A 17,225-nucleotide genomic window follows, 5' to 3' on the forward strand; every position below is an offset into this window, starting at 1 on the left:
GGTATGCCAAAGCTTCAGCTGGTAGTCACTGTGCACCTGTGACTGCAGTTTTTCTTTTGAAGGAGGCAGATCCTGCATGCAAAGAACTTTTTGTTTGTTTGAGCAGAACCAGCTCTTGAATGCCTGGGGTTTATAAATCCCATGAAGCCAGCTGTGGAGTCCACTTCTAAGTAATTCACCAGCACCTTAAAAATCACAGCCTAGAGAGCAAAGCCTCTAAAGTTATAACTCTTTTTTCCTATGATGCCTTGCTTTGTTTTATAAAACCACCAGCTAACGTCCTTTAGTGGCAGATAACTTACCTCTTGTTTGAGATAGAAGTTGAGGGGGAAGATGGTAATTGAAATGAAGTTCAGTGTAAACAACTGTGTTTTATTTACTTAGCCCCATTTTGGTCATTTATAAGATGACAGATGCTGAGTTCTTATAGCAGGCATAAATTCTGAGTGGCTAGCCCAATGTGATCCAGGAGAATACTTTTACTCTTAGAATTGAGTCTGGAGCTTCCAGTTCTTCATTTTGGTACGTAGTTTTATATAAGAATCAGAATCTATTGACATTTTTTTATGCTTTCTGCTCTGGCGTGAAAAACTGAAGTTAATCTTTTAAAAAGATACATGTGTAAATATAAAGAGAAAGAGAACAAATGAATATGTGTTGAGAGGTAGAGGGAATGTCTTAATGTTGTACTCAGTTTAGGTGTTGTAACTACCAGAAAACCTTAATAAAATCTCTCTGGGGTGAGGCGTTTGACTTGGAATATAGCAGCATCTCACACATTACTTATTGAAACATGTGCTGTACTCTTAGGCCAGCTCTTGCATTTCTGTTACTGGGTAAAGATTCCCTGCTGGCTGTATCTGCAATATTACCAATTGCAGATATTTGAAGGTCCTTTTTTTTCTGTATCAACTTATAATTTTATTTCAGTAGGAGTCCAAGTAGAAATATGGAAAGAAAAGTGTAAATAAACGATTTCTCTCAATGCCCCCACTGCAGTATCAGTGGTCTCACCTTTCTGGTTCTTTATGGCCAAACTGGTATATAAGTGCATACTCTCAAGTCACATGATAGGTAAAACATTTAGTTACGATTATTTTTCTTGACCTTGTCCTCTTCTAGATATGCCATAAGCTTATAGAAGTTCATGGTGTTGAAGCCCAAACCTTTAAAAAGAAATTCTAAATTTGCATTAACCTTGTTCTTCTGGAGGGAAAAAAATGTGAAATAAAAAAGTTTTAACGCCTTTGGAAAACTAGAACTCAGAGTTGCTCTCTCAGATATCACCAGGATTACTGTAAAACCTAGAGTTCCAGAATTTAAGAAAATCCTAATTGTCTTTAATATGTGGAAATGATGCATTTTGGATATTAAGTCTGTTTTCACAATTTTGCTTATTATGGAATAAAGAAAATATGAGGATTCAGTATGAAAAATGTTCTTTGTCCACAGCAAAAACATGTCATTTGAACTTGGCATTTGGTAGTAGGTGGATTTTTTGCAACCTATCAACTCCTGGCAGTTCTAGCAGCCTTGAGTGTTAAAAGTGTCCTTGACCTTTATTCCTGAATTTCTAGGAGGCTCTCAGGTGCCCATGTCCAGCCATGTCAAGGTAATATTGAAGGTAATATTTTCTTTCCATGCCTTTGCCTGAGGGAGTCTTCTAGGAGCTGAGATTCCCAGAGTTGTACTGTAGACTTTTGGAAGAATCCTTGCCATCCCCCAGGCCAACTCTTGGCCTAAATCTCAGATTTGGAAAGCTCCATGGAAAAACGGGAGAGATGCCCTTAAAGAGAACACAAGTTCCTCTGCAACTATAAAAAAGTCTAGGGTTGCTATTATAAGTGTGTCTGGATGGTAATGATTCTGTGATACATACTCAGATTTGAAAGCCACTGAGCATCTTCACTTTGCTTTGTTCTTGGGTTTTGACTAGCTATTATCTAAAGCAGTGGTCTCCAAAGTGGGTAACAGTAAGCTATTGGAAAGCAGGGAGAATATACTGGAGCCTCTGTATTTCATTTTTAACATCTCATCCTTTGAATTTTTTGAGTAGATTTTATGTCATTACATGATATATCAGGTATAATATTACAGTTTAGTATAACATTTCATATACATAAGTAAATTCACATATTGGGGACACTTGGACAACCTTTGGCAAGTTGCTTAAATGCTTTAAAATGTCTTTTTTCACATAAAAGATTACAGTAATACCTATTTTAGGATTTTTGTGAGGATGAAATGAAATAATACATGTAAATCATTAAAGCATATAAAAACAGTGCCTAAATAAATAGTACTGTTACTACAATGGGTGTATGGGAGTGCATTTTCTTTTTTTTTTTTTCCATTTATTTTTATTAGTTGGAGGCTAATTACTTTACAACATTGCAGTGGTTTTTGTCATACATTGAAATGAATTAGCCATGGATTTACATGTATTCCCCATCCCGGTCCCCCCTCCCACCTCCCTCTCCACCCGCTCCCTCTGGGTCTTCCCAGTGCACCAGGCCCGAGCACTTGTCTCATGCACCCAACCTGGGCTGGTGATCTGTTTCACCCTAGGTAATATACATGTTGTGATGCTGTTCTCTTGAAACATCCCACCCTTGCCTTCTCCCAGAGTCTACAAGTCTGTTCTATACATCTGAGTCTCTTTTTCTGTTTTGCATATAGGGTTATCGTTACCATCTTTCTAAATTCCATATATATGTGTTAGTATACTGTAATGGTCTTTATCTTTCTGGCTTACTTCGCTCTGTATAATGGGCTCCAGTTTCATCTGCATTTTCTTCTTAAGTTTTCTTTCTGTATTGCTGTATCTTTCAGTGTTGCTATAGGCTGTATACTAGCAAGGACAGTCAGTGACTACTGATAAACCAAAATCTAGAAAATGAAATTCATATCTCCTATAGATATCTTTCGGTTCAAATGAATAGCATTTTAGAACACTCATTGCTTTAATTGAAAGGTCTTTAAGCGGCAGCCAGTTCCCACTCTGTTTGAATATTCCTTTTTTGGCCTTTTCGAGTGTATACAGTCACCATTTATCATGATGGTTTGCCTATATGATTTGGCCTATTCTGGGCCAGGTTGAGGCTGTTGGAGAAGGAATACAAAATGTTGAATTGAGTCCAAATTGTATTTCACAGGTGTACACTTTTGAAGAAGAAATGTTTGGATATAAGTCAAATAGTGTGACAATTAAATAAGTGTGCTCTTTTTATAAATGAAGTGAGGATAAATGCTCTTGAAAAAGCCTCTTTCAGCACTAGTTGTACATTCTACCATGTTCCATGTACTACAGTACCTCATTAAGACCAACTTCAGATAATTATCTGAAAATACCAGATTATTGCTTTTAACACTGTATTTTGATTATTTGCATTTTTGTCTGCTACACCAGAAGGTAAGCTTCTAGGGACTATGTCTGTCTTGTATTCTTAGTACTTTAACTTTACCTTCATTTTCACACATGTGGAAGCGTTTGGAAAAAGCAGTGATTTGTCCAAGGTACCATGGCTTCCCAGGCAGCTCAGTTGGTAAAGAATCCGACTGCCAGTGCAGGAGACACAATCTGTCTAGGTGGGAAAGATGAAGGACAAAATGGCATCCTGCTCCAGTATTCTTGCCTTAAAAATCCCATGGACTGAGGAGCCTGGTGGGCTGTGACTGAGCGTGTGTATGCACGTGTGCATATACACACACAGGCATACACGCGCACATACTGTCCAAGGTCCCAAACCTGTGAATGTCTGACTTCCTCTGTTCCTCTGCTTCTCCATTGGACCGGCAAATCATTGGATGTTACTGGTAGGAAAATTTCCTTTTGACCATGCCTCACGGCTTGTGGGGAGCTTAGTTCCCCTCCAGGGATTGAATCCAGGCCTTTGGCAATGCAAGAGTCCTTACCACTGGACCACCAGGGCATTGACAAGTTTTCTTCTTAAGTGGTTTTATATATAAATGCAATTTTGGTTGAAAATTTAAAGTTACAAAAATTAAGGATCTGGAAAAGTCATGGTACAGCAGCACTACAGTGCATTCTTATTTTTCCCTTTCAAGAATAAAAAAGAAATCTTGCTTAGAGAAAACTTGTTTTTAAAAAGTCTTTGGAAGGCTACTTCATGTGCCTTAAAATCTCTGTATATGTTTTAGTTGTTTTCTGTGTTGGTATTTTTCTTTTGTATGTGAACAATACCAGTGTGATCAGTCCTGTTTTCTAGTATTTTGTAGGATTGTTTATAGATTGAGAGTTAGAATCTTGTTACAGATCCCTGCTTGCCAGAAAATGATTGAGCTCGCCTGTTCTGTGTACTCTTATTTGGGTTGCCTCCTGGTTTGTGTTGTTGCTGCTGCTGTTTTGTTGAGTTGCTAAGTCATATCTGTCTCTTGTGACTCAATGGACTGCCATGTTCCTCCTTGTGTGTTCACCCAGAAAAGGTGTTACCCTTCCTTTATTTCCTGCTGGCAGCAGCACTGGGCCAAATGCTGTACTCATGGTACAAGTCATTGCTAAGAATTATATCCTTAAAACAGTGTTCATTGCATGGACAAAAGGGTCAAGTACCTGCCTCGGGCTTTTGCCACACTGCCAGAAAAATTGCCTTCCTGGGAATCCTTTGGTGGTCCAGTGATTAGGACTCCACGCTTTCACTGATGGGTCTGGGTTCGATCCCTGGTCGAGGAATTAGGAACCTGGAAGCAGCCTGGTGTGGCTGGGAAAAATATTTTAAAACATAAAACAACCATGCTTTTAAAAATATATATCTTCTGCTCAGCAGCCTTCCTAATTCTGAATCCTCCCCTTTCTGACATCTTTGAATTAACTGACGGAAGAACTGGGGAAACAATACCGTTTGCAAAATTGGATTGTATGAGGTGACCCATAAGTCAGAAATCTTGCAGTCGCTACATAAATGGAGATCTTGTAAGCAAACTACCTGTCCTATCCCTGTAATGGTGGAATGAAGAATATGGTAATTCAGAGGAGATCATGGATATAAAAACTTCATTATTAACCTTTAAAGTTAGCCTCACAAAATGAGACTTCATTATTACATGACCCTAGGACTGAGGGCTCAACACCTAATTATTTGAATATTCCCCATTTTATTAATATTTGCAGGTGGAGACCTCACCCCGCTAAAAGGCTGGTCCTTTCAATGTACTTTGGGCAGCGCCTAGAACAATAAGGCAATCTTTTTGCCAACAGCAATTAAAAACAGTTTCTAGAACAGGATGCTGGGTGCAAATCCTAGCTCCACCATTTATTAGTCCTCTAATTTGAAAAATGGGGTCAGTAATAGATCCAGTATCACTTAAGTGCGATAAAAATCCACTTCACGAAGTTATTAGCCTTTGGAGAGCGCGATCTGCCCCAGAGTCTAAGTAGCTGCGGCCTAAGCCCCGCCTCCTGCCGTCTTCTTGCCGCGCAAGCGCAGTCAGGCTCCCTGGGTTACTCTTCCCCAGGCTTGCGTGCTGGTCCTCGGCGGGAGATTGGGTCTCGCGTCGTGCGTGTGCGTGCGTGGTACTCGCGAGCTCGCGCACGCCGCACCTCGCTCTACGGGGCTGTGGCGGCCTCTTCCTCTTGCGTCCGGGGTATATTTGTGAGCGGTGGCTGCGGTGGGACCTGGAAACCAGCGTCCGCTTCGCCGCCAACGCCCTCGCTGCTTTTCCCTCCGTCTCGGGCTCTCAGCGCAGTATAGAGGCGTCGGGCTGGGAAAGGAGCGGCGCCAGCGGGAGGTTTCCAGCCGATGGGCAGCCCCTGGGCCCACTGAGGGGCCGGGCTAGTAGCGGCTGAGGTAAGTAGACGCGCGGGCGTTTGTCAGACGGGCCGGGGGCAGAGTCTGGGCGGCGGGTTCTCGTGGAGAAGGCAAGGAGAAGGCCAGAATGAGGGCCTAGCCAGCTGGTGAGAAGAGGTCTCCGGCCCGCGTCTAAGAAGGGGCACTGGCCTAGCCCGGAGCGAGAGGAGGGGCCCCGGTTTGTAGCCTAGTCTTCGCTGGGCTTGAAGCCATTATTGGGGGGAAATTCCTCTTGCGGCGGGGGAAGGGGGTCACCCTTTCTTTTCTTCGAGAGGTCAGAATCACTTCTCCCCCCGCCACTTTAAATTAATGCCTGCCGACTTCGAGATGGACATCTAGATGGAGTAGCCTGTGACTTGTGCAGCTTGCAGAACTCCGGTGCACGACGGCGGGCTATCAATTTTGATTATCGGAGGCTACACAGCCCTTTCTCTAGTGTGGGCGTGTATCTCCTGCAAAGTTGTTATTGCTGATGCACTAATAAATCGTTTTCGGGCACAACAGGTAATATATTTCAACACGTCTCTTGTCAAATAAGAATTCCGGCACCGGGGAAGCTGCGCAGTGGGGCACAATTAAGGAGGAGAAAGAAGACAAAGAAGGCCGTTATTTATGTTCTGTTCTAGTATCAAAACTTTCCGTGGTGGGGCAGAGTGCATGGCTACTGGTATTTGTTTTAGCCTTTGCTTAATAGATTTTCTGAGTGAAGTCGATCACAAATGGACTTTTATTTAGAATTATAAAATCGCCTGTGATTCTGTATGGTTGTTACAAGCCAAATGGCATGAAATAAACCTCTGAGAATTATGTGTTTGCTCTTTAGAAGAGAGCGGGACTTGGATTTCTTGAAAGGACAATTTTCTCCATGTTTAAAAATGAATACGTTCTGAAGTTACTAAAAATAGTTGTAGTTCTTTATGTTGGCAGTAATGACTGCTACATTCAGGAGAAGGAAAATGAATTGTTTCATAAAGAACAGCTCACGAAAAGACTTCTGGGCTTAAATGCACAGTAAAACAACTTCAGGGATGGCAAGTTTTAGCATATGCTTTAAGAATTCAAATTTAGGTGGTCCTGTGGCTAAGACTCCATGCTCTCGACTCACCGAGCCCAGTTCGTTCCCTGGGCAGGGAATTAGTTCACGTATGCCACGACTGAGACCTGGAACAGTCCAACAAATATTTGAAAAAAGAGAACTCTAATTTAGTCATTGTTAAAATATATAGAAGCACTTAGTTGATTTCCTTATATTCAGTGAACTATTTTAAAAGATTATTAACCTTTGCTGGTCTTCACAGTCTGGTTTTGTATTGTTGGATTTCATTCAGTTCAAACTTTCTAGAAATGTAGTAGTTATAGTAGTAGTTATTCTAACTCAATTAAGAAATGAGGCCTGCATTACTTTCAGTGAACTCTTTACTATAGTATCCGAAGAGTCAAGAAAGAACAGTTATCTGGTGAGCCCTGAGCTGGGACCAGGGAGGCATTATTAAGTGTACAATTAAAGCTTGAATGTGTACATACCATGTACAAACATATCAATTCAACATGCACCTACCACTGTGTATGTTTGTGTGTATGACGATTGTGCACACAAGGATCTAATGATGCTAACTCCCATCTTAAAAAGTTGACTCCTGAAAGTAGGGAAGGATTGGTTTTAACTGTTTCTTTTTTTTAATTAACTATTTACATGGGTAATAGTCCTAGTAAATTTCTTTTCCAGCTTGTTAATTAGTTATTGAGTAAGGAGAGAATTGTACTGATTTTTTGGTGTTAGCAGGGAAGGAAAATATAGAACCTTTCTAAACTAGCCTTTAGAAATCTTTTTTTAAGTAAGGATCTTGTTGTCTTAACTGGGATAAACAACTTTACTCCTGGTTCTTAGAATAGTGTTTTGCATGGAGTTGGCCCTCTACAAAAAATGAGCCATATCAGAAGTAAATTAACGTAATACACACCGGGACTTCCCTGGTGGTTGAGTGGCTGGAACTCTGTGCTCCCAAAGCAGGGGGCCTAACTTCCATATCAGGTTGGAGAACTAGATCCCACATGCTGCAGCAACTAAGACTTCACATGCCACAACTAAGACCAGGAGCAGCCAGATAAATAAATAAATAAAATACTAAAAAAGCATAATACAAACCAAATGCATACATTCCTGAGATTAAAGGAGTTGAAGATGGGTGAATTTTTTTTTTTTGTCCATCTACTGTTTAAATGTGTTTTTCTTCAGTGTTGGTTGAATGGTGTTGGTGTCTGAGTAAAGAATATATGGCAGAATCTTGCTTCTGAAAACCTAAACATAATGTAAGCTGAGACTATATATCATGATAGTGATGATAAATGATGAATGTTCTGATATATTAAGAGAAAATGAAGCTAAGGGAAGTAGGTCCAGAGGGAAGGTTTTGGTTAGTGATAGGAACTTAAAAGGCATGAACTATAAAATATTGCAACAGATTGTAGGAAAAAAACCATTTTCTCTTTTACTGGCAGTACTCTCTGTGGAAGAGGACTGGTACCTTTCTGGGTGTTTATACTAGAGCTTTCCAGCAGGGTGATTTCTGAATAATAAAATTGAAAAAAAAGTCACTTTTGGAATTCCCTGGTGGTCCAGTGGTTAAGATTCTGTGCTTTCACTGTGTGGCCCAAGCCACAAGGCATGACCAGAAAAAAGAAAGAAAAAGGGATCACTTTTTCTCTTACAATCTGCTCAGAGGTCTAGTGTGTTTCTCTTTGTATTTGCATGTGGTCTCTAGTCCAGTTTTATTGGCAATAAAATAGTATTTTGATTCCTATCTAAGTCCTGTGTATATTTCTCAATTAGTTTATAACTTGTAGGGGAGAGGAATGTGGTTGGTCTCTTCACAAATTTCATTCATGTTTTCAATTTGGAAAACAAATCTATTTGATTTAGATGTTGTAGATGTTATCAGTAGAAAGGTTTTATGGATATTTGAAGAGGTAGTAGTTTCAAGTTAAGCAAAGTAGTTACCGCTCAGTCGTGTCTGACTCTGCGACCACGTGGACTGTAGCCTACCAAGCTCCTCCGTCCATGGGATTCTCCAGGCAAGAATAGTGGAGTGGGTTGCCATTTCCTTCTCCAGGGGATCTTACCGACCCAGGGATTGAACCCGGGTCTCCCGCATTGGAAGCAGAGGCTTTAACCTCTGAGCCACCAGGGAAGTAGTAGCTTAAGAGTTGAATAAAAATTTTGACAGGAGTATTTGTTTATTTATTTATTTATTTTTGGCTGCATTGGGTCTTTGTACTCCAAGGCCAAATTTGCACAAGCTGAAATCAAGATTCCTGGGACAAATATCAATAACCTCAGATATGCAGATAACACCACCCTTATGGCAGAGAGTGAAGAGGGACTGAAAAGCCTCTTGATGAAAGTGAAAGAGGAGAGTGAAAAAGTTGGCTTAAGGCTTAACATTCAGAAAACTAAGATCATGGCATCTCATCCCATCACCTTATGGGAAATAGACGGGGAGACAGTAGAAACAGTGTCAGACTTTATTTTTTGGGGCTCCAAAATCACTGTGGATGGTGACTGCAACCATGAAATTAAAAGACGCTTACTCGGAAGGAAAGTTATGATCAACCTAGACAGCGTATTAAAAAGCAGAGACATTACTTTGCCAACAAAGGTCCGTCTGGTCAAGGCTATGGTTTTTCCAGTGGTCATGTATGGATGTGAGAGTTTGACTGTGAAGAAAGCTGAGCGCCAAAAAATTGATGCTTTTGAACTGTGGTGTTGGAGAAGACTTGAGAGACCCTTGGACTGCAAGGAGATCCAACCAGTCCATCCTAAAGGAGATCAGTCCTGGGTGTTCATTGGAAGGACTGATGCTGAAGCTGAAACTCCAGTACTTTGGCCACCTCATGCAAAGAGTTGACTCATTGGAAAAGACCCTGATGCTTGGAGGGATTGGGGGCAGGAGGAGAAGGGGACGAGAGAGGATGAGATGGCTGGATGGCATCACCGACTCGATGGGCATAAGTTTGAGTAAACTCCGGGAGTTGGTGATGGACAGGGAGGCCTGGCGTGCTGCAGTTCATGGGGTCGCAAAGAGTCGGACACGACTGAGCGACTGAACTGAACTGGGTCTTTGTTGCTTTTTCTAGTTGTGGCGAGAGAGAGGGCTCCTCTCTAGTTGCAGTGCCCAGACTTCTCATTGTGAAAAAGACTTCTCTTGTTGCTGAGCACAGGCTCTAGGGTGCGGGCTCAGTAGCTGTGATGTCCATGGCATTGGAATCTTCCAGAACCAGTGATCAAACCTTGTCCCCTGCATTGGCAAGCAGATTCTTTTATCACTGGACCACTAGGAAAGTCCTCAGAAGTATTTTGAATTGACTTTTGTGTTTTCATTTTAGTATAGCTGAGTGATTCTCATGAAGAGTGGTAGATTTTGTCCCCCGCGCCACCGCCCCCCCCCAAGAATATTTGGCAACGTCTGGAAAATATTTTGGTTGTCACAAATTGAAAGGGAAAAGAGGAGGGTACAGAAGCTGACATCTAGGGAGTGCAGTGCGTAGAGGGCAGGGATGCTGCTAAGCATTTTAAAATGCACAGAACACCCCCCACCTTCACCCTAGCTAAAGAATTATCTGACTCAAATAATAATTGTGCCTATGAAGAAACCCTGTTGATTTGAAAGTCACATTATCTGAATTTGTATTTGGCTTTACTGTTTCCTAATGTGTGACCTGGCAAGTTGCTTGAAATTAAAATAGAGCTAGTAGTATGTTTCTTATAAAGCTTAGTTGTAGTGATGATAGAGTTGAGATGTAGTGCCAAACTTATTACCTGGCACATAAAAAAATCTCAAAAACTGGTAACTTTCAGTTAATAGTATTACATTTGGAACATATCTTGATGATCTCTTATTTCTCACCTGAAATTAGAATTTGAGCAAATGAAATGATAATTAATAACCTCCTTCTCATTATATGCTTGGGGAATGAGTTTGGAATTACTCCTTTTAATATTTGTGTTTAGCTCCGGTCTTGTTTAATGTTCTCAGATCTATAAGGCTTCTTCCATAAACAAGTAGCTTCTCACTGTAAATATTTTTCCTTCATAGTTAAGATTTTTAAGCTAGCTGGAAAATGGCTCTGTATCTGTTGATTTTTAGCAAATATTTAGTAATGTAACTGAATTCAGTTCTTTGACTTGATTCCCATTTCCTTTTAGGTTTATGATTGAAATAAATTTGCAGTGGTTTTGGCTCGCATTAATTATATGTTCTTAGCCTCTTGGAGTAACTATTTTCATAACTGGGGTTTTGGTACAGTTTTAACATTTATGAAAGGTACAGTCAAATATCTAACAACTTGTGGCTGAACCTTCATAGACTTTTGTGACTCTTTCTAAATATGAATTAGAACCAATGTCTTTTTTTTCTTTTAAGCTCATTGAAATATTGTAGTCTGTATAGATTCCCTTTTTCTGTGTTTCTAGATGGTGTGGCTGTTTAGAGCTGACCTGTCATTGTGGCGGTCATATTACAGCCTTTAAATAAGATACAATTCACAGGGATGTTTCACAGACAAAATAGAGTCATTGGACTGTAAGTTACAGAGCTCTTATAAGGGGAAAAGGTTCATGCCATGTTTATTGCCAAGGGACAAAGCAGTGTTGCATATTCAGCATTTCGTCTTGATAACCACACTTAAAGTATTGCATTATGATTGTTACACGTATTTTTTAGTATAAACCTCAGTTGTTTTATAAATGTTCACTTATTTTAGCTAATGGAAACCTTTGTTTACTCTTTATGTTGGTGCTGCCTCCTGTTTGGATAGAGCAGTTTGAAGGGAGTCAGTACTTACGGCCAACAGATTGTGTTCTTTGCTTGGCACATTCTGTCCTTATACAATGTAACATACACTCAGGATTTTGTATAAATAATAAATTATGATAATGCTGAGGAAGCATCCACCTTTGAAAACAGGCTGGATCAGAAGTATACATGGGGGAAATATAATGAAAGGCCAAAGGGAGACCTTCTAAGAATGTTAGGGAAACTAAAGAAAAAAAAAAGTATCATGTTAATAACAGTTCTTATATTTATTATCTTTTTTCGGACTTTCTAGAAAAGAAAAACCTACAAAATATAACAGATTTTGCATACACACTTTTCTAATTCCTATGCAGAAAACATTATGACTACTAAATCAGTACTGGTGTTAGTTATCTTCCATGGCATTTATGCTTACCGGCGATTAAATTGAGAAAAAAGAAGTATCTTTGAATCTGCTGATGTGTGTTTGTTTATAAGTGGTCTGGAGTCCTGCCTGTCAGCTAATTTTAGAGAGTCTGCATAGTTGTTGGGAGACTGACTGACTGTTTTCCCACTAAATGCTGTCATTCAGATATATATTTGTATATGTGTATTTATGCATATTTGTCCTTTATTTTTTGGTAGAAAATGATGCATCCTGTTGCCAGCAGTAATCCAGCTTTTTGTGGGCCTGGCAAACCTTCCTGCCTCAATGAAGATGCCATGAGAGCTGCTGATCAGTTTGACATATATTCCTCCCAGCAAAACAAATACAGCCACACAGTCAGCCACAAACCAATGGTTTGTCAGAGGCAAGACCCATTAAATGAGACACACTTGCAGACTGCAGGTGGCAGAAGCATAGAGATAAAAGATGAACTAAAGAAAAAGAAAAATCTCAACCGATCTGGTAAGCGTGGCCGGCCTTCAGGAACCACCAAATCAGCAGGATACCGGACCAGCACGGGCAGACCCCTGGGAACCACCAAAGCGGCTGGATTTAAAACAAGTCCAGGCAGACCTTTGGGTACAACTAAAGCTGCAGGATACAAAGTCAGCCCAGGGAGACCTCCAGGTAGCATTAAAGCTCTATCCCGTCTTGCCGATCTTGGCTATGGCTGTGGGACTGCTGCTTTTCCTTACCCTATGATACACGGTAGAGCTGTTCATGGGGTGGAGGAGACTGGCAGCGAAATCAAGCCGCCCAGTGAGTGAGTGAGCAGGAAAGGAGGGCCAGGTTTAGAAGGAAGATTATGTAATCCCAAAGCTTCTTGGTTTTATTTCAACATACATGATATGGCCTGGGCTTTCCAAATTTGTTTTCCCATTTGATTTTTTTTTTTATCTGCTTTTGCTCAGAAACTGTCACATGCTGACAGATGCACTCAAGGCATAAGCAGTGGCTTTGTATTTGTACATAGGTTCAAGTGTAACACCTATCTAAATCGTTTTTGCTTTTCCTTTAGAGTCATGGTTGTATCTCATTTCATTACTATTTTTTTGTCATTCTAAATGCTTTATGTGCTACACAGTTGAAACCATTATACCTATTAGTTTGTGAAGTTAGTTTACAATATAATAAAGATAATATCTAAGGTATTTTTAACTGATGGAACAAAGCAAAACTAATGATTCAGGATGACTTGAGGTCGTGGCTGGAGGGTTGTTTTGGTAACATTTATGTTCATGAAACAGGACACCGATATATGCTTTGGCATTTACATAGACTTCATATTTTAAAAATCTTATTTTTAATGTTCTAGGTTTAAACAGTTTCTTATTTATTTATCTACATGTCATTAATTGATTTAACCATTATTCCTTTAAAAGTTCTTTAGCATTTGCCTTTCAGCCATGTTTAGGTTGTATATTTTTTAATTGCCTAAGAGCATGTATACCAAACACTACAAACAATTCATATTATCAAAAAAATTAAACTTTTTAATAAAAACTGCACATTACATTTTTGGTGAAATACAATGCATTCTGAGAATAGCATATTTAATATAATAGAAAAAGAAATATTCTTAAGGTCTGCATGTTGCTATAGTTAATACATTTTGCCTTTTATATACTTAGTTACAAAGCATTATGCTTAAAACACTGTTTAATAATCATTTATTAAAAAATATTTTTTAATTTTTTCTGATAAATTGTCCCATTGCATTAGCACTTACTGTGGTTTCAGGTCTATATCTACCAAAGGACGAAAATTGAATGGTAGACTGTAAAACTGGTACAAACAAGATGCAGTTTTCTGACTGTCAGAACCCAAATATTAAGAAATAGGAATCCATCTATGCATGAAACATGTAAGAAATATGTTGATTAGTTTAATTAAGAATCTCATCGTGGCTCTAGTGAGACCACTTCATCCAAAATAAATTTTTTTCCAACAGATTTTGCTTTAGAAGCAAGATAGATAGGAAAGAAAAAAAAAAACATTGGGAAGACATGTATAGATGGGACAGAGGGATATGTCTTGTCCCTATTTTTGAAAGCAGTCTTCATTAATATACATTTTAATTCTGAGTTTGATCTAAATAGATTATTATTTGGATTTGGAATTGGAAAAAAATTGGATTTTGGAAAAATCTAATTTGGATTTGGAAAAAAAATTCCACTGAATTTTAAAGTTGCTGTGTATGTATTTGTGAGCTTAAATGCCTTTGAAATTATAATGTAGGTTTGCAGAACCCCCAGATTTTTAAAATAATTAAAATTTTCAAAGGGCGCATATTATGTTGTTTGGGTTTGCTCTCAGTTAATGCAAACTCTGGTTGCAAATGGATGTCATGTTTCATAACTTTTTTATCAGGAAAGAAGCAGCAAGCCTTCAGGTGTTCCAGTGATGCCTGACACAAAGAGCTGGACTTTATGCTGCTCTTTACAGTAAGAGGTGTTGCATTTTATGTGGGGACTGTGTACGCACTGGCTTCTAAGACAGTGACCTCAACAATTTTAGCTTTGCACAAACCATAGAGAGCAATGTTGGATGACTACATAATTAGTTGTAACATTCTGGCAGCTAAATTGCTATAATAGTTTCTTCTTGCAGAAGCTTAAAATACAAACGTTTTAATATAAATCTACTTAGAACAGTATAACTTCTGACACACACACATGCTTACATCTGTATTCATGTGTTCATCCATCCACTTTTATTATGTATTGGTCATTCAGTTGTTTCTCAAGATGATGTTCAGCAGTTGGCTGCTTAGAAGTCCTTGTTTGAATTCCTGAAAGCAGTTGTTTAATTTACTGTTCTCCCATAGAATTACATATATCATAGTCAGGGGTTTGCCTGTGTATTGTGTTTTATGGTGTGCCCATTTGATGTTTCCCTTTCAGTTTTATTTTCTTTCCTGATTTTGTTACACATGCCCTTTCTCCCTGCGTTTTCCTACATTTGTTCCCCTCCCGTTTCTCCATCCTCCAGCACATCTACTTAGTGGTGCTGTGCTGTGTGTCAGAAGATAAACAGGTGTATTATTGTATGATGAATCTTACATACAAGTTAATGAAATGGTGAGATCAACTAAAGGAAGTTATGTCCATAACAGTGTTTTATTAATAATCAGGAGCTAGTTCCAGGAAAAAAAGTGATTGGATAACTCCATTTAGAAAGCTGAATCTTCTGTTTTATGAGAAGTTACCTGGAGTATTAGATCTGTATGCTGAGGAGCATCTCCTTATTCTACTTCCTTTTCTCCTTGTGAACAGTTTATTGGTGCCATGTTGAAGAGAAAGACATCTAAGTGATAACATGAATGAAGTCTTAACATAGAAAATATTTTTACTTCTCTACAAAGACTATGTTGTGCATCTTTTGTAACACTGTCTCTTGTCATGATAAACACTGAAATAGCATGTTAAATAATTCCTTATACTTTAATATAATCAGTTGGGGGGAACTGGCTTCCCCCCCCCCCCCCACTGTATACTTGTTCCTTGAAAGGTAAATTGCTAATTTTATATTGTGTAATTCTGTTCTTCACAAAATAGGTTTCACTATTCTATATTTAAAATGTTGGTCAGAAAATGATCTGCTATTCAAGTAAGTTTGCTTTACTTTTTTCTTTAAAAAATATTTTAACATGCCTTATTTATTCTTATATCAACATATTAGGAGCTAATACAGATGAAATTTTCATTTTTTGACAGATATAACTTTGCATAACTAATCTTTAGTGTGGGATGATTTTGATACTATCTTTGGAGTTTTGCACTGGATATTAAAAAAAATTAGCACAGTGTCTTGAAAAAAAAGTATCTGATTAATTTTAAATATTTGGAGATGTTTTAAAAATCAGTGTTTCAGTTTTACTAAAAACTTCTTTATATTTTTTATTTACTTTTTAAAAGAAACATCTGTTAAGGTAGTAAAGGTAATATTAATTCCAAACTGATGGTTGTGTGAATTTACATGTATTTTTTCATGAGATAAGTAACTTTTTTTTAAATTAAAGAGCAAAAGAAATGATCTGGATCCATTTATTAGGTTAAAGGTGACTCATACAATGTAGGAAAAGCCAGTGTATGAGCTCAATGAAAAAAAAAAAACAACGAACTTTTATATTCAAAGAAGCTTTAAAAGAACAATTCAGGGGATGTTGACAATAACTGCTACTCTGTCAGTCATTGTCTATATATGCAGTAAGATTTTATGATCCCTTTATAGTAAAACATAAGAATTCACAACAGTTGTTCGAAACATTTTTTTCCCTTTGACATAAGATGTTTTGATGCTATTATGTTTTTCTCTTTATTATATCTTAACTATATGCTGTTAAACTCTAGGATGTATCTAAATCTTTCCTTTGCTTTCTCCCCTTACTCCCCCCAAGTAGATAAATCTGTTCTCTCACATATAATGTATTTAATTTTGGAAAATTTAATGCTACAGTAAATCAAGTATGTGATTTATAGTAATCAGACCACTTTAACTCTTTTAGTTTCACAGATTCATTTTTCCACAGATAATTATGGAGAAAATAATTACCAGTTAACTGATACAAGCACGCTGTCCTCTGCTGTAAAAAGTCTGAATAGATACTGTATATGTTTTTATGTCCATGAACTTGAGCTACTCGTGTGCAATTATGTGTATGGGAATGGAGTAGTGTTCATGATTTGTATCTACATCATCATATGGATGTATATTTATTAATAAAGTCATTACTTCAAAACCAACTGTGTTTACTACTCTATTTCTTAGCAGAGTATTTTCCAAGTAGGGTAATTATAAATGGTAAAACTGGGGACTTCCCAGGCAGTCCAGTGGTTGGACTCTGTGCTTCCACTGTGTGCGGGCGTGGGTTAGTTCAAGTGTGTGTGGGTTCGATCCCCGGTTAGGGAGCTAAGATCTCACATGCTGTGCAGCACAGCTGAAAAAGTAAAAAAGTAAGTAAATGCTAAAACATCTTTTATGATCGATAATTCTGTATTTTCGTTGGGTTGTGATTCCTAAAATCTGCCTTTCTGTATTTTTTTTTTTTCAAAATAGTAATTATTTATATATTTCTAATTTAAACTTCTAACCTATAAGTGAATCTCCTTCTAATTATCAAGATACTTCAGACTAATAGTTCTCATAAAGGCTTAATTTTTTTCTTTTTTGTCTGCA

General features: G+C 38.4%; 1 protein-coding gene across 2 annotated transcripts; it reads left to right on the forward strand.

Annotated features, from left to right (window-relative positions):
* The first annotated feature begins 5,500 nt into the window (after positions 1-5,500).
* On the forward strand, positions 5,501-16,792 carry C3H5orf24 (chromosome 3 C5orf24 homolog). Of its 2 annotated transcripts, XM_070465393.1 has the most exons (3): positions 5,501-5,807; positions 12,245-12,674; positions 14,418-16,792. In XM_070465393.1, the coding sequence occupies exons 2-3, from the start codon at positions 12,248-12,250 to the stop codon at positions 14,456-14,458; spliced, it is 468 nt and encodes a 155-aa protein (XP_070321494.1). In that variant the 5' UTR covers positions 5,501-5,807; positions 12,245-12,247; the 3' UTR covers positions 14,459-16,792. The 2 variants fall into 2 exon arrangements, with proteins under 2 accessions (XP_070321494.1, XP_020763678.1); XM_020908019.2 differs by having other exon boundaries at positions 5,503-5,807; positions 12,245-16,792.
* Positions 16,793-17,225: the final 433 nt, after the last annotated feature.

The sequence above is a fragment of the Odocoileus virginianus genome, chromosome 3 (assembly GCF_023699985.2).
Source record: "Odocoileus virginianus isolate 20LAN1187 ecotype Illinois chromosome 3, Ovbor_1.2, whole genome shotgun sequence".
Classification (NCBI taxonomy): domain Eukaryota; kingdom Metazoa; phylum Chordata; class Mammalia; order Artiodactyla; family Cervidae; genus Odocoileus; species Odocoileus virginianus.